The sequence below is a fragment of the Pyrus communis genome, chromosome 1 (assembly GCF_041283825.1).
Source record: "Pyrus communis isolate YQ-2024b chromosome 1, ASM4128382v1, whole genome shotgun sequence".
In the NCBI taxonomy this organism is placed as follows: domain Eukaryota; kingdom Viridiplantae; phylum Streptophyta; class Magnoliopsida; order Rosales; family Rosaceae; genus Pyrus; species Pyrus communis.
In genome coordinates, this window is record NC_142565.1 from 5,113,967 (window position 1) to 5,137,150 (window position 23,184).

General features: G+C 39.0%; 2 protein-coding genes and 2 pseudogenes across 9 annotated transcripts; 2 read left to right on the forward strand and 2 right to left on the reverse strand.

The window, feature by feature from the left end:
* The first annotated feature begins 656 nt into the window (after positions 1-656).
* On the forward strand, positions 657-8,783 carry LOC137721174 (transducin family protein / WD-40 repeat family protein). 7 transcript variants are annotated; one of them, XM_068460280.2, is made up of 24 exons: positions 657-1,462; positions 1,885-2,000; positions 2,233-2,317; positions 2,553-2,606; positions 2,797-2,888; positions 3,002-3,105; positions 3,207-3,282; positions 3,501-3,960; positions 4,073-4,408; positions 4,567-4,776; positions 4,865-4,963; positions 5,054-5,126; positions 5,365-5,492; positions 5,602-5,896; positions 6,018-6,256; positions 6,335-6,459; positions 6,628-6,745; positions 6,949-7,004; positions 7,141-7,228; positions 7,319-7,505; positions 7,585-7,668; positions 7,743-7,846; positions 7,981-8,049; positions 8,382-8,783. In XM_068460280.2, the coding sequence occupies exons 1-24, from the start codon at positions 1,412-1,414 to the stop codon at positions 8,487-8,489; spliced, it is 3,357 nt and encodes a 1,118-aa protein (XP_068316381.2). In that variant the 5' UTR covers positions 657-1,411; the 3' UTR covers positions 8,490-8,783. The 7 variants fall into 7 exon arrangements, with proteins under 7 accessions (XP_068316381.2, XP_088550129.1, XP_088550115.1 ...); XM_088694003.1 differs by having other exon boundaries at positions 1,221-1,462; positions 2,780-2,888; positions 3,207-3,296; XM_088693989.1 differs by having other exon boundaries at positions 1,282-1,462; positions 7,313-7,505.
* A 2,017-nt stretch (positions 8,784-10,800) lies between these two features.
* Positions 10,801-13,742, forward strand: LOC137720574 (omega-3 fatty acid desaturase, chloroplastic). The gene is made up of 8 exons (XM_068459659.2): positions 10,801-11,612; positions 12,025-12,114; positions 12,198-12,264; positions 12,397-12,489; positions 12,593-12,778; positions 12,896-12,976; positions 13,057-13,194; positions 13,292-13,742. Exons 1-8 carry the CDS (start codon positions 11,125-11,127, stop codon positions 13,475-13,477), a joined length of 1,329 nt encoding a protein of 442 aa, XP_068315760.2. The 5' UTR covers positions 10,801-11,124; the 3' UTR covers positions 13,478-13,742.
* A 28-nt stretch (positions 13,743-13,770) lies between these two features.
* LOC148699022 (N-(5'-phosphoribosyl)anthranilate isomerase 1, chloroplastic pseudogene) lies at positions 13,771-15,122 on the reverse strand (annotated as a pseudogene).
* A 3,173-nt stretch (positions 15,123-18,295) lies between these two features.
* Positions 18,296-21,749, reverse strand: LOC137720063 (zinc finger CCCH domain-containing protein 29 pseudogene; annotated as a pseudogene). Its single transcript, XR_015962448.1, has 2 exons — positions 21,216-21,749; positions 18,296-20,690 (listed from the first exon to the last, which is right to left on the reverse strand). The product of XR_015962448.1 is annotated as a zinc finger CCCH domain-containing protein 29 pseudogene (transcript).
* Between the last annotated feature and the right edge of the window lie 1,435 nt (positions 21,750-23,184).

Consider the following 23,184-nt stretch of genomic DNA (forward strand, 5'->3'; position numbering starts at 1 on the left):
GGAAAGAGAAAGTAGTTGTGCCTTTTATTTTTGCCGAAAAAAAAGTAGTTATGTCTAATCCATGGAAACCAAATGGTAATTACAAAGGAGTTATGTCTAATCCATGAAAACCAAATAGTAATTACAAAGGAGTTATGTCTAATCCATGAAAACCAAATAGTAATTACAAAGGGCATCATTTCGTGATCATTGTGATCATGATTAGATATTTATGATCGATATATTTGTATTTTATTAAAGATATTGCTTGTGTTATCCCCGGAAAGAATTTCATTTGAATATCATACATGCAAAAAAAAAAAAAAAACATTTTATTTGGAAATCTTTAAATCATTCATATACATAACAGTACATCACATAAATGATCATATCTAAAATTAAATAAATAAAATACGAACGTGTCAATATTTTTTTTTATTTTTTAAAAAGTACGATATTTAATTCAACGAATAAAGCATGTTAATATTTTATTTTTATTTTTTAAAAAGTACAATATTTAATTCAATGAATAAAGGGTGTCACGTGGACATATTCATGAACAATTCAACCCCAAAAGGGTCTTTGCAAATTAGACCTAAAAAATAGTACATAAAGCATGACTAATTGCATAACAATAAGCAAACTTTAAGCACTTCGTTAAAAGCAGAGCTTAATGAGGATTGCAAGATTACAAAGATCAATATAATAAATTAAATCCTATGTTACACGAATATCACGTGAAACTCTCAAATTATATTGGATAAGGAGTCCGATGCTTATGAGTTGCACCACTTAATCACCACCATGAACCCCATAATACCATATGAAAATTAAAGAGAAAAACTTTCCTAAAAATAGAAACCAAAACCAACCAATCCTAGTGAGATTTTGAGAACTTAAACGCATAAAACAACTTGTATGATATGAGTTCATTACCAAGATGACATCTTGTGCTAATAACAAGAGATCATGAGAAAAAAAAGTAACACATATTCTCATAATATTAGCATGAGACGTCACGTAATGATGAATCCATGCTAACTTGTAATGAATTGCACCAAACCCATGCTAACCTATAATGAATTGCACCAATATGTGATAGTCTCATTAAAAAATTTCTCAAAACGAAATATGATGTCATGAAGGTAGACTGAGTCACATAAACGCCTTCAATCTGAAATTAATCAAAGCAAGAACTTTACTAATCCGACGGTCCGTGAGCCCTCCTCCCTCCTTGCATCACCGTCCATTGCAACACACAATTCCCAATAAACATCCTCTACGTGGCGCGCCAGCATAATCGTCCGTACCGCACCTGAAACGAAGAAACCGAACCAAAAGAAACCATATTTTCCCTTCGTTTTTTTCAGCAAAATTCAGACGAAGAAATACAGAAGCTGACGCTCCATCCAAAACTCGTCGCTGAATCACTATGTTCGCCAAGTTCTTCAACAAATCTTCACAGCAACCACCAAATTCTCAGGCACTCTCTCCATAATTTTCCGTCGTAATTTGAATTCGAGTTTTTTTTTTTTTTTCCTGAATCGCATTTCGTTAGAAAATGATTTTTATTTGTAATTTGATTGTTTTTGGAGTGAAAGTAATTGACGTGCTACAATGGAAGCTGATCAAATTAGAATTATGAAATCATTTTAAGTTTTAATCACGAAAAAAAGAAGAATTTGGAAGGAGAAACAGAGCTAATGAGCTCATCTCATCGATAAAATTTGATAGGGAGAGATGTTAAATGCTGAATTTAGTATAGTTTCTTAGCATATCGAAATGAAAATCTTCTCTAAATTGCTTTTGAATGCTTACCGCATTTGTAATTGAAACCGTATGTGTATATGTAATTGTTGTGTTGAAGCTTTTTTGATATTGTTCATCTGGCGTAATGTGCCTCAGGCAAGGGTCAAACAAGCGGATTTGGATCCGCGTGTTGTTGTTCACTATGGGATCCCGTCTACTTCGTCCATTCTCGCAGTTGATCGCACGCAAAGCCTGTTGGCAATCGGAACACTGTGAGTTCACATATGTTATGGACAATGCGTGCTTTCGAATTTCAGTATGTTATACATGTCCAATCAGTATTCTGCTTGCTTGAGCCTCTGCAACGTTTCTGGTTCAAATTCAAGAGTCCATTTTTATGATGCCGTAGTGTCTTCCTTCAAAATACCAGAAAGAAGTGAGTGTTTCATACAAAATGTGGGAGCTTCTTAACTTCAAGTTGACTTCATTGTGTACCGAATGTAGGGATGGTAGGATAAAAGTGATCGGTGGTGATAATATTGAAGGGCTTCTTACATCTCCAAAGCCACTTCCCTTTAAAAACTTAGAGGTTAGTAAGTTTAGAAGCAAGAAGCAATTGGTATATTATTTTTATTTTCTAGTCCTTGCTCACAAAGACTAGCTATCGTTCTTCCAAAAGGAGACCGCATCCAATCCTACTTTAAACTGTCTTCATGCTCCACCGCAAGAGGCCTAGTTTCCGTTGAGAAATATTTCAAAATTTATGGAGATCTCATACGTTTCTAACTAGTTGTAGTTCGTGTTTTCATGGTGTATTTCTGCAGTTCCTGCAAAATCAGGGTTTTCTAGCCAGTGTCTCAAGTGAAAATGAAATTCAGGTATTGCTTTTTCTTAAGCTATCCAATTTTATAATAAAAAACCGACATCTGCTACCAGGCATTATCCGATACCTTTAAGATTTCTATCTATTTTTTCACCTCGATCCTTATATTATATGTTGCATTTTTCGTGTTCATATAGTATATACTGACAATATTGATTGGTTTAATAGGTTGTTGATGTTGGCAGGTTTGGGATTTGGAACAGAGGCGAATGGCTTCTTCTTTACAGTGGGAATGCAATATAACTTCATTCTCTGTTATATATGGCACTAATTACATGTACAGCAGTTGTAAAGCTTATTATTGTACTGTGTAACCAGTTGACAGTAATTGGCTGAAAATCGAAGCGAAACTTGGCAAAGGAATTTAACATTGCGCTATCGTTATGCCAGGTATATTGGAAGTGAATATGCAATGGTCTCTGTGTTGAAGTATGATGTTGAAGATGGAAGAATAAAATTACTGCCGTACTATATTACTGCAAATTTCGTAGCCGGTAATTGCTTAAGCTCTTGTAATTCACTGATGCCGTAGTTGATGTACTGAAAAACTCGTGCCTATTGTATTCTAATGCTGAGTCAAGTACTCATTTTGCAGAAGCAGCCGGAATGTCAGTGCCTGATCATCTTTCTGTTGTCGGAGTTCTCCATCAACCTGGTTCTCTGGGAAACAGGCAAGAAAAATCATGTGAAGATACTATACCTAGATCTTGGCTTTTCATTCCAAAGCAATGCCAAATGTTCAAACTATTTCCTAAGATGAACATATAGTGCACACAAACATATATTTGCATGCACACATACAAGCTACGACCATATACCTATTCACACATGCATACATGTTGCCGCTTCCATTAATTAAATATGGATTCATAAATGCGTTCTTTTGCAGATTGGTAATGGCATATGAGAATGGGCTCATCATTATTTGGGATGCTTCCGAGGACCGAGTTGTTCTTGTTAGAGGTTCCAAGGACCTGAAAGTGAAGGAAAAGGCAGTTACTAATTCTCCAGAGGACACAACAAAGGAGCTTTCTGATGCTACAGAAGAAAGCAAGCAGGTGGAGAAAGAAATAAGCTCTCTTTGTTGGGTATCTGACAATGGGTCGATTCTTGCCGTTGGCTATGTAGATGGTGATATAATGCTTTGGGACTTATCAACTGCTGCCTCTACCAAGGATCAGAAATTCGAAAAATTAGATAACAATGTTGCAAAGCTACAGTTATCATCAGGTGATAGAAGACTCCCTGTCATTGTTTTACACTGGTCTGCAAATAGGTTAGATAATCATCATAGGGGCCAACTCTTTGTCTATGGTGGTGATGACATTGGATCTCAAGAAGTTCTGACGGTACGGTGTTGATCCAGATGAGCTTGTTTACTCTGTTTTTTTGTTAGTTATGCAGTTTTTCTTGTGATGTTTAGTATAATTGTTACATATTAGTTTCTTTTCTCATTCACAGGTTCTGAGCCTTGATTGGTCTTCAGGAATAGAAAGCCTGAAATGCGTTGGCCGTACAGACCTTAAACTTAATGGTTCATTTGCGGATATAGTTTTGTTACCGACTGCTGGTGCAACGGAGAGTAGTGGCACATTGCTCTTTGTTTTGACAAATCAGGGACAACTGCACGTCTATGACAAGGCTTGCTTGTTGGCCTTAATGTCTCAGCAAAAGGAGAAGACTGCTGTTCCAGCAGTGCAGTATCCTGTGTTCTTACCCACTATTGAACCATATATGACAGTTGCAAAGCTTTCTCTGGTGCATAGAGATGAGGAATACTCCTCAGTTTTTTCTAAGGTACTATACGTTCGTATCACAAGAAACTCTCGAGGGTATTTGAGTTTCTGATCACAATTCAAAATTTTTTTTTTTTTCCTTATTTCTGAATTAGTTAACTTTATATGTATTTGGCCATTAGAATGAATTAGTTAACTTTGTATATCTTTGGCCATTAGAAATTCTTAGTTGGAAAGATTAACGTGGAAGATGCTTCAACAACCGGTGGTAAAAAGTGGCCCTTGACCGGTGGTATTCCCAGCCAGCTTTGTACTTCTGAAGATTATCACGTCGAGAGATTTTATATAGCAGGATACCAAGATGGATCAGTTCGGATATGGGATGCCACATATCCAGCTCTCTCACTTATCTGTGATTTAGGACCCGAGGTTGGTATGCTGTCACAGGCAGTTTTTGCATGATATATTCGAGAATAAACTTCAGAAATCATTTTATCTTGTTTAATATGAATGGAAGGTAAAAGGAATCAGATCTACGGGTGCAAGTGCAAAGGTCTCAGCATTGGATTTCTGTTCTGTTACTATAGGGCTAGCTGTTGGTGACGATAGCGGTCTGGTAAGATTTAGTTGATCTTATGGACGCCTTTCTACCAGGTCATCCTAATTTTATACTTTAGTGATTCTGTTCTTGTTTGAGATTGTGTAGGTTCGTCTTTATAACCTAATAGGTGGTTCAGAAGAGACCAGAGTGCACTTTGTGACAAAAACTGATAAGGAAGGTTGGCTTACGTATATATTAATTGTGTGCCGACGTCTCTATTATTTTGTTTGAATGGCAGGAGGTTTTATATTTACAGATGTCTCTGTTATTCCGTTGATTTTAAATTTAGTGGATCGGTTTCATTTTCTAATAAAGGCAGTGCTGGTGTTCTAGGATTCATACGGCCGACCCTATTTAGTGGGAAAAGGCTTTGTTGTTGTGATTTCATTTTCTAACAAGAGCAGTGCTGGTTGCAGTTAAAAATTTACATCAAGGAAAGGGGCTTCAGTGCACGGCCATGTTTTGTATTCTTGATTCACCTATATGCATCCTACAATATGCAAACTTTGGAGGCCGACTTGCTGTGGGTTTTGAATGTGGCCGGGTGAGAATCGTCTTCTCAAATTTATTGTACTACAAATACGTTCTTAGATTGGATGTTAATTTCAAATGAATCAATTTCAAGAATTCATTTTTTTGATGTCATAATGCAGGTTGCGATGCTTGATATTAGTACAATGTCAGTTTTGTTTCTTTCAGACAGTGTATCCAACTCAAGTTCCCCAGTCACCTGTCTGGCTGTAAAATCATTTTCAGATACCAGTAACTCATCACATTGTCCAGAGGACTCTGCGTCCAAGAATTTGGAAGATCCTGGAAATGGGTTGATAATCGTTATGACTAGAAATGCGCATATTGTTGTTATAGACAGTGCCTCTGGCGATATGGTTAGCTCTTGGACTATGAATTCGAAAAAGGAGCTCACGGCGGTTTCAATGTACATTTTTGGTGAGTAATTTCATTCCAATCATTGATTTTGTTTTGTTTGGTTGGTTTTTTTGGGGGTGGGGGTGTTATACTAGAATAACAAAAACATAGATTTGGCTTTCTGAGAACTGTCTTTATGCAGAGGATGGCGATTTTTTATGTGATGTTCCAAGTGCAAAGCAATCGTTGGACGTTTCTCAGATAACTGAATCTAAAAAGGATCATGCACAAAAAGATGCCGACCCTGCAAGCACGCAGCCGGAAGTTGAGCAGGACACCACTAGCAAAACTGCATATTTTGTGCAGAGATCAACGAACACAACTGTTTTACTTTGCTGTGATAGTGCATTACAGATGTGCTCATTGAAGTCTTTGATTGAGGTGCCTTTATGCTATCATTTTAGTGTTGAACATCACCATATCTCTTTTTACCAATAAGTGAAATTGCCTTAATTCCAGGGTGACAGTAACTCCACTCAGAAGGTGGACCTTGCAAAACCATGTTGCTGGACTACAGCCGTCAACAAAGACGGGAAAGATGGTGGACTGGTTGTATTCTATCAGACAGGAGTTTTCGAAATAAGGTGAAGCACTCGCACTTGCTTCTCGAGTTCTATTTGCTGTGTAACCTGATATTACTTTGATCAGCGAATGCACATATGCGGGGAAGTTTTATGCATTTGGCACCAATGTGTTTTATCATTTTATTTGAACAATATTTGTATCATAAAACATTGGCCATCGATCAACAGGTCTTTTCCAAATCTTGAAGTGGTGGGAGGATTTTCATTAATGTCAATTCTGAGATGGAACTTCAAGACCAACATGGACAAGACAATCTGCTCCTCTGATTGTGGGCAAATTATTCTGGTCAGTTTCTTTCTTCGTTTTGTATAAGCACGCGGTATATTTCTGTAGTATATTATATGCCACTGGAAAGCATCTGCTTCACAATCCAAACTTTCTTGAAAACGATCGGTCTCCCAGTGGCAGGCGCTTGTATTCTGCACCTCCAATTTATAGCTTTGTGTTGCACTCTCTAACCTTCAAACATCTTTTTTTTATCTTTTTAGGTAAATGGGTGTGAATTAGCTTGTGTATCTCTTTTGTCCCATGAAAATGACTTCAGGTAGCCTCCTCCCGCTCTCATATAGTCGTGTTTGTGTATGTGTGCATTCCTTAAGCTTCAAATGATAACTTCATTGCAAATTTATTCAAAGCACTTTATACAAATCATACTTCTAATTGGATTTTGGTTGGCTTAGGATTCCTGAATCGTTGCCTTGTCTTCACGATAAAGTGATTGCAGCCGCTACGGATGTCATTGCTAGTTTATCTGTTAGCCAGAAACAGGTTGCAGTGTGTTGCTTGAAGCGCTGTTTATCATTTTTTTGTGGTGAAGGTGTAATTTATTGCTGAGCCTGAACATCTTGTTAGCCACAGGTTGGTGTCCCTGGTATTTTAGGCGGTATCATCAAGGGCTTAAAAGCGGGTAAAGCGGAGCAAGACATGCACCCAGCAAATCATGAGAAGTATTGTGAGAATTTAGAGAGCTTATTTTCAAGTCCGCCGTTTTTAAAACCTTCCCAAGATGGGAAGGATGATCAAGAAATTCTGGAGCTTCATATAGGTTAACTATCTTTTGTTGTAATCCTTTTTAACTCTACCTCCATCCTCTTCATAATCGTAGTCTAACTGTTTTGGTGCAGACGATCTTGTAATTGACGGACCTCTCATAATTGATGGACCTCCTCCCCCTTCTTCAATTGAGAAGAACAAGAATGAAAAGAAAGGTATAACTGTTGTATTTTCTCGGTCGAAACTTTTTTAGTGGTCTTGACTTGATGCCCCGGTGTTTTCTTCGCAGACAAGGGAACAGAGAAGGAAAGATTATTTGAAGGCGCGACAAGTGATACAAAACCAAAAATGAGGACAGCTGAAGAAATCAAGGCTAAATATAGAGACATTGGGGTACTTAAACTACTCTTTCCACAAAAAGATTAAGTACTTCTTGAATATTTAAGGAGTATTTCAAGAGACTTCATGGCTATATAAAGCGTAGACAACAAATGGGGATTACGTTCTAACGTGGTCGATTGTTTCAGGATGTGTCTGCGGGTGCAGCAGCTGCACTTGCGAGAGATAAGCTTGCAGAACGCCAGGAAAAACTTGAGGTACAAGTTTCTTTTAATGGAGACCTCAGATCCCCCAAACTATGCTAACGTTAGTCAGTCTCAGGCCCATGACGCTATCTTTTTCAGCCGTTGATGAGTGTAGGACTTACTGTGAAGTCCACAAACATCAATGGCTGTGCACGGATATGTGACACTAGCAATCCCAAATTATGACATAGGATTTACTTGTCTGAGTTATCTTTCGCTGTTCTAACAAAAGATGCATTCACATTCCACGGCATTGAGAATCCTTGCGTTGTGTAATTTTGTTTCCGTCACTACACAATTCATGATTCATCTGCTGATGAGCATGTCTTCTTTGCACACACCAGAAACTCAGCCAAAACTCAGAAGAACTGCGAAGTGGAGCTGAGGACTTTGCGTCAATGGCAAGGGAGCTCGCCAAGAGAATGGAAAATCGTAAATGGTGGCAAATATGACGAGCTGACATCAATCGGTTACCAGTGCTTATACGTATTCATCAAGATTTATCTGAATCTTGCTCTTCCGGTTCAAGAAAGGTACCCTGATTGAGCGTTCTACTATGCAAATTCTAATTTTTTATTTTCCCACGTTCTACTGATGCATTTGATCCAGCATTGCCACAATCTGTATTTTTTGTACATAAATTGCTAATATTTTTCTTATATTGTGTCTATCCCTGTAAATCATTGCTATCTTTTCTTCGGGGTTCTGGAATTTGTATCAAATTAACATGCTAAAATGTTCGGGTTCGGTTTGGTTTTGTGTTCTTGAACAAGTTGAATCAGGATCAACTAGGACATAAATAAAGCATTGAGTCAAACTCTTCTTTGGTGTCAAGGGGATAGCTATGATTAGTCATTGACTCCCTGAAAAAGGGTAAAAGAATGGGAACTATTATGGGCCATACAATGCATTACAAATGCATGATCGTTACACTTCAACCGAATTATTCTATTCCACCTCTTAGAAAGAAAAGAACTTAAATCCAAATACACGGCAATACATTTATTCAAAACTTCTACCATGAGCACACAATGGAGTCATAGACAGTCAACTTCTTGGTGTGTGAAATTTAATAAGATCAAGTATATCACGGCGTTTGAATTATACATTTCTTCTAATGATTAATAATTACAAATAAACCGTTTAAACCATATTATATTGCGTGCAATTGTAATTTTACCGCTTAATACGGTGGTCCAATTTCTTGGATCAAACGTACTCTTCCGACCAAAACGAGCAAGGACTCAACAAAACAGAAAAAAAGAAAATCTGCACGAACCACGTGCGGTTGATTCTTTGATTGATCCATTTACATTAGGAAGTTTTAACGAAAAATCTACGGTACTGTTCACTTTAACGAAAAATCATACTTTTACACTAAAAAAGTCAATCATAGTACTATTCACTTTACCTTTTATTTTATCTTTATCATTAAAACTCAAAGTTTTCAAATCATTTTCATTAGTTTTATTTTTACTTTATCCTCGGGTCTAAAATTCATTTGGTCTGACATTTGATTTGTTTGTCCACGTTTTTCTCACTGAACACCTTCAATCATAACACTAGGACGGTCGCAATTATAATACTAGGACGGTTTAGTACTTGGTCAGTTGAACAGGCCATGTGAAAATTGGCGATCCATATTTCGGTTGAAATAGAAAAAACATTATTAATGTGTGTTACGCTGCGATTTCAATTATTGAAAAATGACAAATTTAAATTGACTTTTAATGGTTCACGAGGACAAAAACGAATTTGACAAAGAACAAACGTAGATCACACAGCTACACCACAAGAAATTTTTGAATGTGCTGAAAAGTAATTTAATATATTAAGTGTCGTAATACAATTAATTAAAAATTTTAAAAAATTTTAATTAATTGTATTATTATAACTTGATGTGATGGTTCGGTTTCACGTATACCAAAAGTTTCTCCACCAATAGGAGCCAGATTTTGACCGCGTCCACTACCCGCCTTATTTCACATTTGTTTGGGCCCGCTGTCCAATCAACGTCTCTCTTTTGCCTCCCAACTAAAAGGAATTGGATCCTCTCTCCTGAGCCAAGGAGAGGATTTTTCTAACAAAAGATCTTGGACCGTTGAATTTTTATCCAACGATTACAAACAGGAGATCACTTTAAAGTTATAATAATTATAACCGTTGGATGAAAATCTAACGGTCCAAGATCATTGGTCAGGAGGATCCTCTCCTTAGGCGCAGGAGAGGATCCAATTCCCACCTAAAATTCCATCTTTCTTTCCCTTTTTTTTTTTTTTCTTTCTAACTTGCAATTTTTTTCTACTTAATACTACAATATGGTGATATTCATTTTACTTGTAAGTCTCTTGAATGACGAATTTGATACCAAATTAGGTTACCCATTGTGTGGCTTAGCCGAACTCCCCCTTCCCCCTTAGTGTAAAAATATATCGTTATACTTAAAAAAAAAAATAAACTTGAAATTTTTAATAGTAATGTTATTCATACTATATTTTTATATATCACCTTAGATGACATTTGTTGTAGACAGTCACATCATTTGAAAAATTTGCAAAATCCAAGGAAAGGAAGAAGAAAAACTCCTCGTATACTACAATCATCATTTATTAATTAGTTTTTCTTATTTATTAGTTTATTAAATAATGAACTAAATTTAAAAATCTAATTAATTCAAATGATGTGGATGTCCACATCAAATAACTATAAAAATGTGGTACAAAAACATGATATGAATATCATTACTCAAATTTTAATTTGTTCGTACGCGCACCAACATCCAATATATAAACAAAACCAAACTCTCCAAACAAAATAAGCTTTTAACGCAGAATTCATTTTATTACCATCCACCAACAGAGGAGGGGAGAGAAACTGTTGCAACTTGCATAATCCTAGAGGGAGAGAGAAGAGGACGAGCGACAAGAAGCACAAGTTGTATTTGGACGTGGAGGAGTGAGGCCCTTATGTTATCCTCCTCGTCCTCCTTTTTATGACCGATTAGTTCCACTTCCACTCTCCATTCCGCCATCCAATCCGACCTGAAAGCTCAAATCTTTCTGCATTTTTCCCCTCTGGGTCTCTCCAATGGCGACTTGGGTCCTCTCAGAATGCACCCTAAAACCTCTCCCTAAATTCTACCCACATCCCAGAAACGCCCTCCCGTCAAAACCCACCGTTCCTTCCTCCCTCCGGCCGTTTCCAACCTCAAAAAGCACCAATCTTTTTCGGTTCAGAGAGGCAAAATGGTCACTCAATGTGAGTGCCCCATTGCGGGTCCCATCCGTGGACGGGGAAGATAATGGGAGAGGGAGCACACATGGGGTTGGAGACGGTGGTGGATTCGACCCTGGTGCCCCTCCCCCCTTCAATTTGGGTGACATCAGGGCTGCCATTCCGAAGCATTGCTGGGTTAAGGACCCCTGGAGATCTATGAGCTATGTGGTCAGAGATGTGGCGGTGGTTTTTGGGATGGCGGCTGTTGCAGCTTACTTTAACAATTGGGTTGTTTGGCCTCTCTATTGGGTTGCTCAGGGCACCATGTTCTGGGCTCTCTTTGTTCTTGGACATGATTGGTACGTAAAGTTTGCTTTCTTTCAGTTGAAGTATTAATTTTTACACGTTCTTCTAGTTGAGTGTATTTTTCTACGTTAATTATTGAGTTTAAGTTTCGAGATTTGTACTGTAAATTCTTCAGATTAATTAACACTCATTTAATTGGCAATTAACGATGCTTACAACCACTTAAGGGGCGGTGAACAAAAATGTGCACTTTCTAATTCAGGATTTCAGTGCCTCTTGAATTGTATGCTTCTTGGCTTAGGTTAGTTGGCCGAGGCTTTCACACTCAAGTTTGAATCGTCGTCTATGTTGCTGTTAGAAAAAAAATATATATATATTTGAATGCTCGTTCTGCTTGCAATGTGGATTTTTTTGCAGTTTTTCTTAGCCGATTGATGTGAATTGTTTGTTGTTTTGTTTGTGCAGTGGCCACGGAAGCTTCTCGAATAATCCGAAGCTGAATAGCGTGGTCGGTCATCTTCTTCATTCTTCAATCCTTGTCCCATACCATGGATGGTTAGTTTTCTTTCAGAAAATATAATCCTGTCCAGACATGTAACAAAACTTGCACAGTAACCATTGGCCATTTACTGTCACAGGAGAATTAGCCACAGAACTCATCATCAGAACCATGGACACGTCGAAAACGATGAGTCTTGGCATCCGGTGAGTTTCCGTTTGTGTCCAACTCTGTTCTTAATTCGGCGTATCAAATTGTTCATCCTATAGATTTTGTTTTTCATTAACTTCGAACAAGTAAGTTATTTCGCTCGTAATTAGTCTCATCTGGTTTTGCAGTTGCCTGAGAAAATTTACAAGAGTTTAGATAAGATGACTCAGATATTTAGGTTCACCTTGCCATTCCCCATGCTTGCTTATCCTTTCTATCTGGTGAGCCTTCCGCTTCCTCGCTTCTTCGTTACTTACACGAACAATGAGCCTGTGATGTCTTTTTCTGATATGTTGTGGTATACGCTGCTGATTTCGATCACAGTGGAATCGAAGTCCGGGAAAGAATGGCTCTCACTACAATCCAAACAGCGAACTGTTTCTCCCGAATGAAGGGAAAGATATCATTACTTCCACTGCCTGTTGGACAGCAATGGCTGCGCTGCTAGTCGGTCTGTCTTTCACAATGGGTCCTGTCCAAGTGCTTAAGCTCTACGGTGTTCCATACTGGGTAGGTTCCGTCTCTATATGCTCGTGCTTCTGCAATGCTGGCATAAACGAATGCCTCTACCAAGTCTTCCTTCTCTCATCTTACAATTGTTTCTTTTAAATTTGCTTCCGAATGCAGATGTTTGTCTTGTGGTTGGACTTAGTGACTTACTTGCATCACCACGGCCACGAGGACAAGCTTCCATGGTACCGTGGGAAGGTAAGGTGTTCGATTTTGTTAAATCTCCAAACAATGCAAATGCTTTCACACTTCTGAAATATTTTGTATCTATCAAACAGGAATGGAGTTACCTAAGAGGAGGATTGACAACCATCGATCGCGATTACGGTTGGATTAACAACATCCATCATGATATCGGGACTCATGTTATACATCATCTCTTCCCTCAAATCCCACATTACAACTTAATAGAAGCCGTGAGTACCCCTTCAAACTAATCTCTTTGGCCGAAAAATCAATTCAATTGTGTACCCTGTTTTAATTCTCGGCTTGTTTTCCGTTTGTTCGTTCCAGACGGAGGCAGCTAAGCCTGTGCTTGGGAAGTACTACAGAGAACCGAAGAAATCGGGGCCTCTCCCACTTCACTTACTGGGAGTTCTTTTAAGAAGCTTTAAACAAGATCATTACGTGAGTGATACAGGGGATGTTGTATATTATCAAACAGATAAGGAACTCGCCGGATCAGCAGTCCCAGAATGAAGCCGTGAAGTCATAAGGTACAACGATCGAAGCGTTACAGCGTACCAAAGGATTAAATTCTTTCTGACCACCTTGCTTTAACCCCCGGACAGTTTCTGGCTCTGCATTACTAGTCTGCCTTTGGCAGCCATTCTTTTTCTTAATATACTGTGTATTAAGAGAACTGGTGCCTTGCATAGATACATTGCAGGCTGTTGAATAGTAACACGTTGGAATATGTATAGTGAAGTATAATGATTTGAATGAAAAGCATTGAGTCTCGAAATTTCCAAATGATTTCAGCTCAGGCTCGATCAGTTTACAGAACGAACTGCACTCATGAAGGAAGATATTCGCATTGATCCTTCTGAATGCCGTCTGGGCCGCAAATGCCGCTGCTGACATCAATTCCTTGAGGTTTGAGGACAGAAAGAGCCTCACCAGCGTTCTCAGGCTTTATTCCTCCTGCCCAGAGCCGCCCGTGTTTGCTCCTAATGTTCGGTAGCTTAAACTGCGTCCAAACGATTTCAGAGTGAAGTGAATCATAACAATCTCATATATTCGATACTACATACATTTAAATGATTGTGCTAACAGTAGTTTGGGTGAAGCGGCTTAATTATGTCTGTTCTTTCGACGAAATTAGCACAGCAGAGGCCATGTGAGGTTGTGGACATTTTTGGAACCATAAAACACTTTACACACGGTCTTCGCGTGGTAATTATGTCGAATAAATTGAAGGAAATACGTCGTTGTCTTTCTACTGAAGTTGCTAGTAAACTACGTGGGTTAAATCTATGTTCAGACAGTTGCTAATGCGAACGGTCATACATACAAGACGTTGTTTAAGAACGAGAGTAGATGAAGAAGAAAAATGAATTTCCTTACCTGCCACCCTTTGCACTATCCACAAGAATCCAATCAACCAGAGAAGATTGTTCAGCGGAAATCTGGTTCACAAGACTTCCATCTTCGTTAGCATGAAGAACATAGATTATACGGTGCTCTCCAACTAATGCAGGAAAACCTGCTCGGAAGCCATCTCCATGGAGCTGCAAAACCTCAAAGTAATACAATTCTAAGCATTTTGTTATGTATTTATGCAATGTGCAAGCTTAACAAGGCACGGGAACCTATTCCTGAACAAATTCAAGGTCGGATGCATCACACGGTTTTTTTTTTTTTTTTGGGAAACCTCGACGGTACAAGGAAAATTTTATTGATAACGAAAAAATAAGTTACACCTAGTCGGGGGAGACATAAACCTTATCCCTAAAAAAACAAAGACAATAAAAAAGAATACACGAAAAAAAAGAGGGGACGTAAATCTTATCCTTCTAGAAACAAAAAACAAGAATGAAATAAAGAAAAAAGGGGGGGACATGAAACCTAACCCCTTCAAACCTAAAGGTCTAAACCTGCAAAACAAGTCAAACAACCCCATAAAGTTAGGAGAAAAAAAAAAAAGCGAGACAAACCTGGATGCCGACATGTACATTAATTTGAGAAGTGGTAATCAGGCAAGCCAACATAGTCTGAAAACAGAGCAGCCCGAACCGCCATCGGAGGAGAATCATGCCAAGTTAGGAGAAGACAATACCATGTTAGCAAAATTGTCCGCAACAAGATTTCCTTCGCGATATATGTGAGATGCGTAGAAAGTCATTTTCCGAATGCGATCCAAACAAATAGACCATTGCGTATGAAGAGGCCAAATCAAAATCAGACGATTGAAGAGCAGAAATAACACCAGAACTATCACTTTCCAACCAAAGACAATGTCAACCCCGCTGATATGCAAACTCAATACCAATAATAATTGATGATAACTCTGCAAAAAAAGAGTTACGATGACCAATCCATTGACAAAAACCTCCAAGAAAACGACCATGGCAATTCCTGAAAACTCCTCCACATGCAGCAGGATCGGGATTTCCTTTAGACAAACCATATGTATTAAGCTTAACTCAAGGAAACTAAAGAGGAGACCAAAGGACAGGAAGAATAGTAGGTGCTTGCGAGGGATAGGTTGGATCCCTAAAGAAGAAAGGATCCGAGTGTCAAAACCCTGAGAATAACTAGGAATAAACTTCCCACCATAAACAATCATTGAATTGATAGACATGCAAAGACGATGAAAATGGATTGGATGACCCTAAAAAATAAAACACTCATTCAAGGTCGGATGCATCACACGGCTCTTGATATTATCTTTACTAATTAATAAAACACTCATTGTTAACCAAAATTCTATGAAATAACCAAATTTTGCTGTTTAAAAATTTTCTTACACACTTTGTGTGTGCCCATATGCTAATCGACATTAAGGGGAGGGGGTGGGCTTAGCCTCGCTAGCAACAATGTAGTTCAAATTCGTCTTTAACAAGAATTGAACCTAAAACCTCTCACTTACCAGTGAAGAGTAATACCATTAGAATGTAGTATGAAGTGGCAATACGAAAACGCTTTAAATCGTTTAAATGAGTTTGGGTTAGTAAAACCCAACAAAAAGGGCTAGAGAAATTTTTGACCAAAACCAATAAATATTTTAATTTTTCTTTTTTTTATTCGGCCTAATATTTCCAATTTTTTTTAGGAAGGTTGGCCTATTATTTTAAGAATTTTGGCAGAATGGAATTAGAAAGTTGCCCTCATGGAGGGAAAGTAAAATACTTTAGAATATCGTGTTGTAAAAAGAAAAAATATACATAGTTTCAAATATATGGATATTTGTAGATCTGCACTAAACTCGGCTTAGAATCATGAAGCGTGTGTTTATGTATGTGTTGCAACTTGGTATATACTGCATATTCACACGTACAGTGAGTCTAAGTACGGGCAGAACTTTTTATCACTTGAACTATAAAGGTCAAGCAAAAAATGATTAAATTTGAGTCATAACAAAAAAACAAAAAAAAAAAAAAAAAAAAAAAACTTGATTTGATCATTCTTTCTGTGTAACCCTTTTTGCAAGAAGAAAACAGAAGTGCGGAAATTGTTTTTCAAATAATATAATAAGACAAGAAAGAAGTGGATGTGTCATCCTCGTCACTAATCACCTGTATATTGGAAAAGGAAAAGTAGGAGGAAGCTTCGTTTATGGGGGATTTTGGACACTTTATATTTGTTGGATTGAGAAAATTAACTCATGGGCGGCTGGATGGACCAAGCAAGGACAAACGTCAAATGTCGCGGGCCCCACACGCCATCGGCCTAACAATTTTGTATAAACAAGAAACAAAGGCAGAACGCTGCGTTTTGCTTTCCATCCTGGCACTGAAACGTTCCAGCAAGGATGGATGGATCGAAGAGGTGACCACCCAACTTCCAATGTAGATAATTAGATATAATGCCTAACCTAAACCCTAGATTGTTTTCATTAGCCTTGCATTATATTGGGATTAGGATAATGTTTGTGATAACCAACCAATTTTGTGCCAAACCAAATAAAAATCAATGTTTCTTGCATGAAATTGTCTTATTGTTTCATGATGCCAATGTGGCATAAGAAAGAATGTGGTGAAATCTCTTTCTAGTAATATGAGATGTTCTTAGGTGCGCCCCTTCGTGCCAAATTGTATGTCTGCCCAAGACACAAATAAGAGAGACCCTATACATTCGTGCCTCACATTGGCTCATTTTGGTGGACCTGAATTAATGTAGGGAGTGGTATACAAGTTTTTCTCATTAATAGGCTAATAACCATTGAAGTGCAATGTTTTTAATGAATTGTGAATTACTTGGCCAGTAGTGCAGAGATTTTGTCCTATTACCGAACGTCATGTGATGAGATATGTAAATGTACAAGTGTATACACCCAGGAGGCACGAGATAAGCTTAAAGTGTGATGTATTTAACGAGTTTCCAAAATGAAATTGGAACTGGGTTAGATTGGCCTAATGAAATGAGCAAGGGTTTGCTTCTGATAATGTTTGTGATAACCAACCAATTTTGTGCCAAACCAAATAAAAATCAACGTTTGTGCATTACTTTGCCAGTATTTGATTTGAAGATTTTACTTACTTATATTTTCGGATGTCATCGGTGTCGTGTGTTTTGATTTTCTCGCATGAAATTGTCTTATTGTTTCAGGATGCCAATGTGACGTAACAAAGAATGTGGTGAAATCTCTCTCTAGTAACATGAGATGTTCTTAGGTGCACCCCTTCGTGCCAAATTGTATGTCTGACCAAGACACAAATAAGAGAGACCCTATACATTCGTGCCTCACATTGGCTCATTTTGGTGGACCTGAATTAATGTAGGGAGTGGCATACAAGTGTTTCTCATTAATAGGCTAATAACCACTTATGTTTGAAGTGTAATGTTTTCAATGATTTGTGAATTACTTGGCCAGTAGTAACAGAGATTTTGCTCTATTACCGAACATCATGTGATGAGATATGTAAACGCACAAGTGTATACACCCAGGAGGCACAAGATAAGCTTGAAGTGTCATGTATTTAACGAGTTTCTCAAATGAAATTGGAACTGAGTTAGATTGGCCAAAGGAAATGAGCTAGGGTTTGCTTCTGATATTGGCAATGAACCATCTAGATATTCAGTAGCCTATGATGCCTTAAGATGTCGAGTTTCCTCAAACCAAGTACATACTTCGTTGAATCGGACAGCCAACGGGCTAAACAGCGAGCAACCTCGTTTGCATGACGGCGAATATGGGAAGGAATAGCTACAATGATCCAGCACTTCCCCATGAGTTGCAAGATTTGAAGATAAATCAAAGTAATAGTTTCGAATCCTCCTCCATTCCCTTAACAATAATAATTTTTGAAATAAATAAATAAAATCGAAAAATCATAGATTACAACACAGAAACGCTTTACTTTCTAAATGAGTTGCAAGATTTGATCAGACTGAATAAAAATACATTTCTGCCACTGATGCATTTATCATCTCTGTGAAGAACTAGAAATTAGCATCTCCCAGATGGAGAGGGAAAATAAATAAATAAATACAATAATACAATGAAAAAATATAGCAGAGCATATTCGCCTCCTATCTAATTTCTCCAAATTCTAGAGCCTAACTTGGTCTCCTCTCTCCTGCCCAGAATTTGAGGGCCTTGATTGAATGGAATTGGTTTGCTGTGACCTTTCCCGTTTTCTTAGATTACAAGTAACTATAAATTTATCGAAAGACTAATAAAATACTTCGACGTGTCGATTTCTTCAGCGGATGCTGGGAGCACAGGACCGTTGCTTACGCCCTCTGCTCCTGTTCTATGTACATCAGCTCCGCCCACGACGGAAGCATTTCGTGACCCCCATTGTTGAGGTGATGATACCTTTGCTTCTTGTCTGCACCAAACAGCTCAGACCTCTCGGAAGAAACATCCCTAACTAGGGTATTGACCCAAGAGACATCCGGCTCCTCAACCGCCGGAGTCTTAAAGCCAGGTGGGCCGGCATTGTTGCTTCGGAACCCAAAAGAGGCAGACTTCGTCAGCTTGTTCAGCTCGTCTCCTTGCATTCCCCAATCCAATTTCCCACCAGGTGAGCCCCAATCTGAGGACTGCCTCATGGTGGAAGAATTAACTGGAGCATTAAGCCCGGGAAGATGGTTCACTGCTCCGCGATCAATGAAACTCTGGCTCCGCTGCTGTGCAAATGCAGCAGACCTGGAATTCATAACGGCTGCTGCAAGAGCACTGGGCGAGTCGAGCCCAAATGATGAGGGCTTCCTCACCGGAGAGGATGACAAGTTGGTTGGGTAGCTCGAACGAAGCTGGTTCATGTTTTGGCGATGGTTTGGGGTTGAAGGCTTTAGAGAGAGTCCCTGCAATTGAGACGACAAAGAAGGATCGAAGGATCCGAAAGCATCATCAAGGTTAGTTGGCTTCAATTCTCCATGCCTGCTGTAGGACGGCGAGGAGGAGAGACGAGATATCTCATCCCACAAGTGCTGTTGCTGCTGTTGCTGCTGTTGCTGTTGTTGGCTTGAATGACTATCTAGTCCTAGCAATTCCATCTCCAACTCCAAATCTCGGGCACTACACGCACTCTTAAGCCTGCTACCCGGAAGCTGCAAGGCAGGCGGGGTGAGGTTAACTTTGTTCTGCCACAAACCTCCGCTCTTAGGAGATGAAGCGGCCGCCAGTGGAGACATGGGCGGTGTTGATGTAGCTGGCATAGACATAGCTGATGAACCCAGAGCTAACGGGCTCAAGGCTGCCATATCTGCTGCACTAACTGACATTGACCTTGGTGAAGGCATGGCTGAACCCGTAGAAGCATACACCGGGCGTAGTTCTTCGGGTCGGTGAGCAAAGAAGCACACCTTCCTCGTGCAACCGGTTTCATCTTTGCAAAGGCGGGTTCGATACTGAGCAGGATGAAGCCAGGACTCAAAGACACCATGAGCATACTCACAGACATCTCCCTTCTGGCACGATCCTTTGCGGAATTCAGGGCAGGGAACACAGCTGTATGGGTACTTTTTTGGGTCTCTCCTCCTGGCGTTTTCGCCTGGGTGAACAAAAGGGCACTCTGTCCAGTCATGAGAGTAGGCCCTCGAGCACGGCTTCACCTTGAAAGTGAACATTCTGAACTCATCTGTACCATATATCCCATTGTTGATATCAGGCAACGATATATCAATCGGATATTCTTTCTTCTCACTTCCCTCTTTCGACATCTGGGGGCTCGAAACCTTCTGTTGGTCTCCCTCTTCAGTATCGCTTTCCATAATTGACTTATCGCCTCTCAACAGCATCTCCATGGCCTTCCTTCTTGAGCTGCAGGGCGACTTCAAAGCTGGGGCAATCAAGTCAACGGGCTTGTTTCCGTTAGCATTGACGCAATCAGCATCAGCAGATGCATCAAGCAAGAGCTTGACAACCTCAAGTGAAGCAGTGGAACCGCCAGCAGCGGCACAGTGAAGGGCAGTGACCCTATCTGAGCCGCAACACCTGTTGACATCAGCCATGCCAGACTGAATTATATACTTCAGAACCCTAGTGCTACCGAACATGGCAGCGATCATAAGCGGCGTCCTCTCTTCGAACCCCATCTTCTTTGACCCGATTCTTCTTCCATACCAAAAGCCGGCCTCATCAATATGGAAACCCTTCTCTTCTACTTCAGTCCTGAAAGCTTCGAGATTGTCCGAGGCGGACAATTCGACCAAAACCGATTTCTGCTTCTGGAATTCGCTTTCCATGTTGAAATTTGAGGGGCTGAGTTTATTTTTGGAACCCTTGCACATATCCAAAGTCCTGCACCATCGTAACAACAAAAGTTCAATATACCACTCAATTTCAATAACTGGTAGCAGATTTACAGATGCTACTTCTATGTAAAGTTGCTCATATCAGCAAATAAAATTAAAAAAGCACTTCCACAGCTGCATAATTGTTGAATCTAAGATTTTACACAAATTGAACAGAGAATTCACCCACCTCATCAGAAAAAAAAAAACCCAAAAACTAAATCTTGAAAACTATATGGTTGGTTTTTCCCATTGAGTTCCAAAAATAATCATAAAACTTCACAAATCCATAAACTTTTCTCCTTAATTATCAAAATATAACCCAAAAGAACCCAGAAATCAGTGAAAACAGACAACCCCAGATCCAAAAATTCAAACTTCAACCCAATTAACTCAAAACCCAGAAATATTTCACAAAACCCAATTGAAATCACACATAATTATATCAAAAAACTCAATCCAAATACAGAAAGATTCAAACTTTAAGGTTCCACAAAGCTCAAACAATCAAGCCCAGAAAGCTTTTCCTTACCTTTTAAGTTTCAAGTACTCAACAGATCTCCGGAGACAGAGAGTGACAGATAGTAGGACGAGGATGATAACTTGTGCGTTTGTTGTTAGAGTGAGAAAAAGATCGACGAGGAACCTCGACTTAGAGGCGCTTGGAGTTATGAGGAAACGGAAGGCTTTGGGGATTTATATTGCTGTTGGGCGAGGGTCTGAAAGGAAGGAGGAAGGAAAGCGTGACTTTCCTTCTACTTTGTTTCGTGGGTGTGTGGAATTTGGTCAAAGTCAAAGCTTCAAAGCAAGGGCCACTTCTTTATGACTGTCCTATGAGAATTGAGGAGGTGGGTTTTCTGGTGAATGAAATTCAAATTCGAATTCAAATTAGGATGGAATTCAGGTCAAATGCGAAGATGGTGGACCGACTCTCCTTTCATTCCACCTGCACCAACACCTCGTTTACGGTTTGCTGAGCTAAAACACCCCAAAGTCCAAAGTGGAGTTGTCCTTCACGTGAGGTTGGGTTTTATGGTTTTCTTTATCTGGTTCGCACTTGTGCACTTACCTACAATCTCCCACCATTTTTTTTTTTAGTTTTTGGTTTTGGTTCAGGAAGAATATCACGCCCAAAAAGTAAAGGTAATGCATCAATTTTTGTACCACCTATATATTGGAAGGGGAGAAAGATTCAAGACTTAATGCGCATATGATTAGTTGATCTAGAAGTATGTAGATTGATTTGGTTGGAAAATGTCTTATGTGCGACTATCACATTGAAAAAATAACAGCGTACCCATTTTACCTTTCTCATGGTGGGAACATGACAATAGTGTGTCTTTTTCTCGTGGCTAGAATAGAACAGAAAAAGATCCAGCCGACCTGCTCAGGGCTTAAGGGCGAGCTTTATTTAAGAGAGAATGGGGAGTGAGTCAAAAGGTCGTTTCCATTCTTGGTTGGGGACTTTTGAGCTTGAGTTTTTAGTGGAAACTCGACTTTATTTATGATATCAAAGCAGGTTTGCCTACGTATTAAGTCCAATGGCCCAAGTGATCCCACATCACGTAGTGTGCGTTGGCACCACACGAGAAAGAGAATATTGAGAGTGTGAATCTCATATTGAAAAATGATGTTGCAAGTGCTTACAATGAGTTGAACTACTTCCATCTTGTCAATAAATTTTATAATGGAATTTCAACTTCTTTAATCGCATACAAAAAGGTAAAAAAAAAAAAAAAAACAAGGTGCCTATCACATCCCGGGTTTGACTATATCGTAGAACTTCCCAGTGGGTCATCCATCTTGGGATTGGGATCGCGCGAACTCGCTTAACTTTTGAGTTCTCCCAAAAGGCATTGTGCTATATGGAGGTGGGCATGTACATATGTGGCATAAAAGATTCTCCCTCCTGAACGAGCGATGTGGGATCTAACAGTGCCAAAGTAAGCGGCATGCGGCGCTACTCGTAACTTTCTGCCCCCCTTTTTGCTTTTGGGATTTGCTTTGCTTGACAACTCGAGTGTGGGAGATGCATACTCTAATTAAAAGATCCCTAACAAATAAAATATTTAATTGCGATGGTAATTGGTGTCGTAATGGTGTTCTATGGATGATAATACATATTTATATTCGTTTGTCCAAAATCAAACTCATTTTATTAAAAAGATGATTCTAATTATCCAATGACTCATTTTCTTATTGCGGCTGTATAATTATTCATAGCTACATAGGTTTTTATTTATTTTAACTAATTTCTAAACCTTATGTTAACATTTGTCAAGACACTACACACCTTGTTATCACTTATTTTGACATGAATATCCAATGTATATCTAAGGGAAAACTTACAAAACAAACATGTTTCTTAAAGAACAAGGAAGATCGATTGAGGCTATTGCTCATGTTGTGATGAATTGCATAATTTTCATTCATAACTAATTGAAATTCATCTTCTGTTTTCAATTTGGATAAAATTTAGAAGTTAAACTCAATTTCTTTTC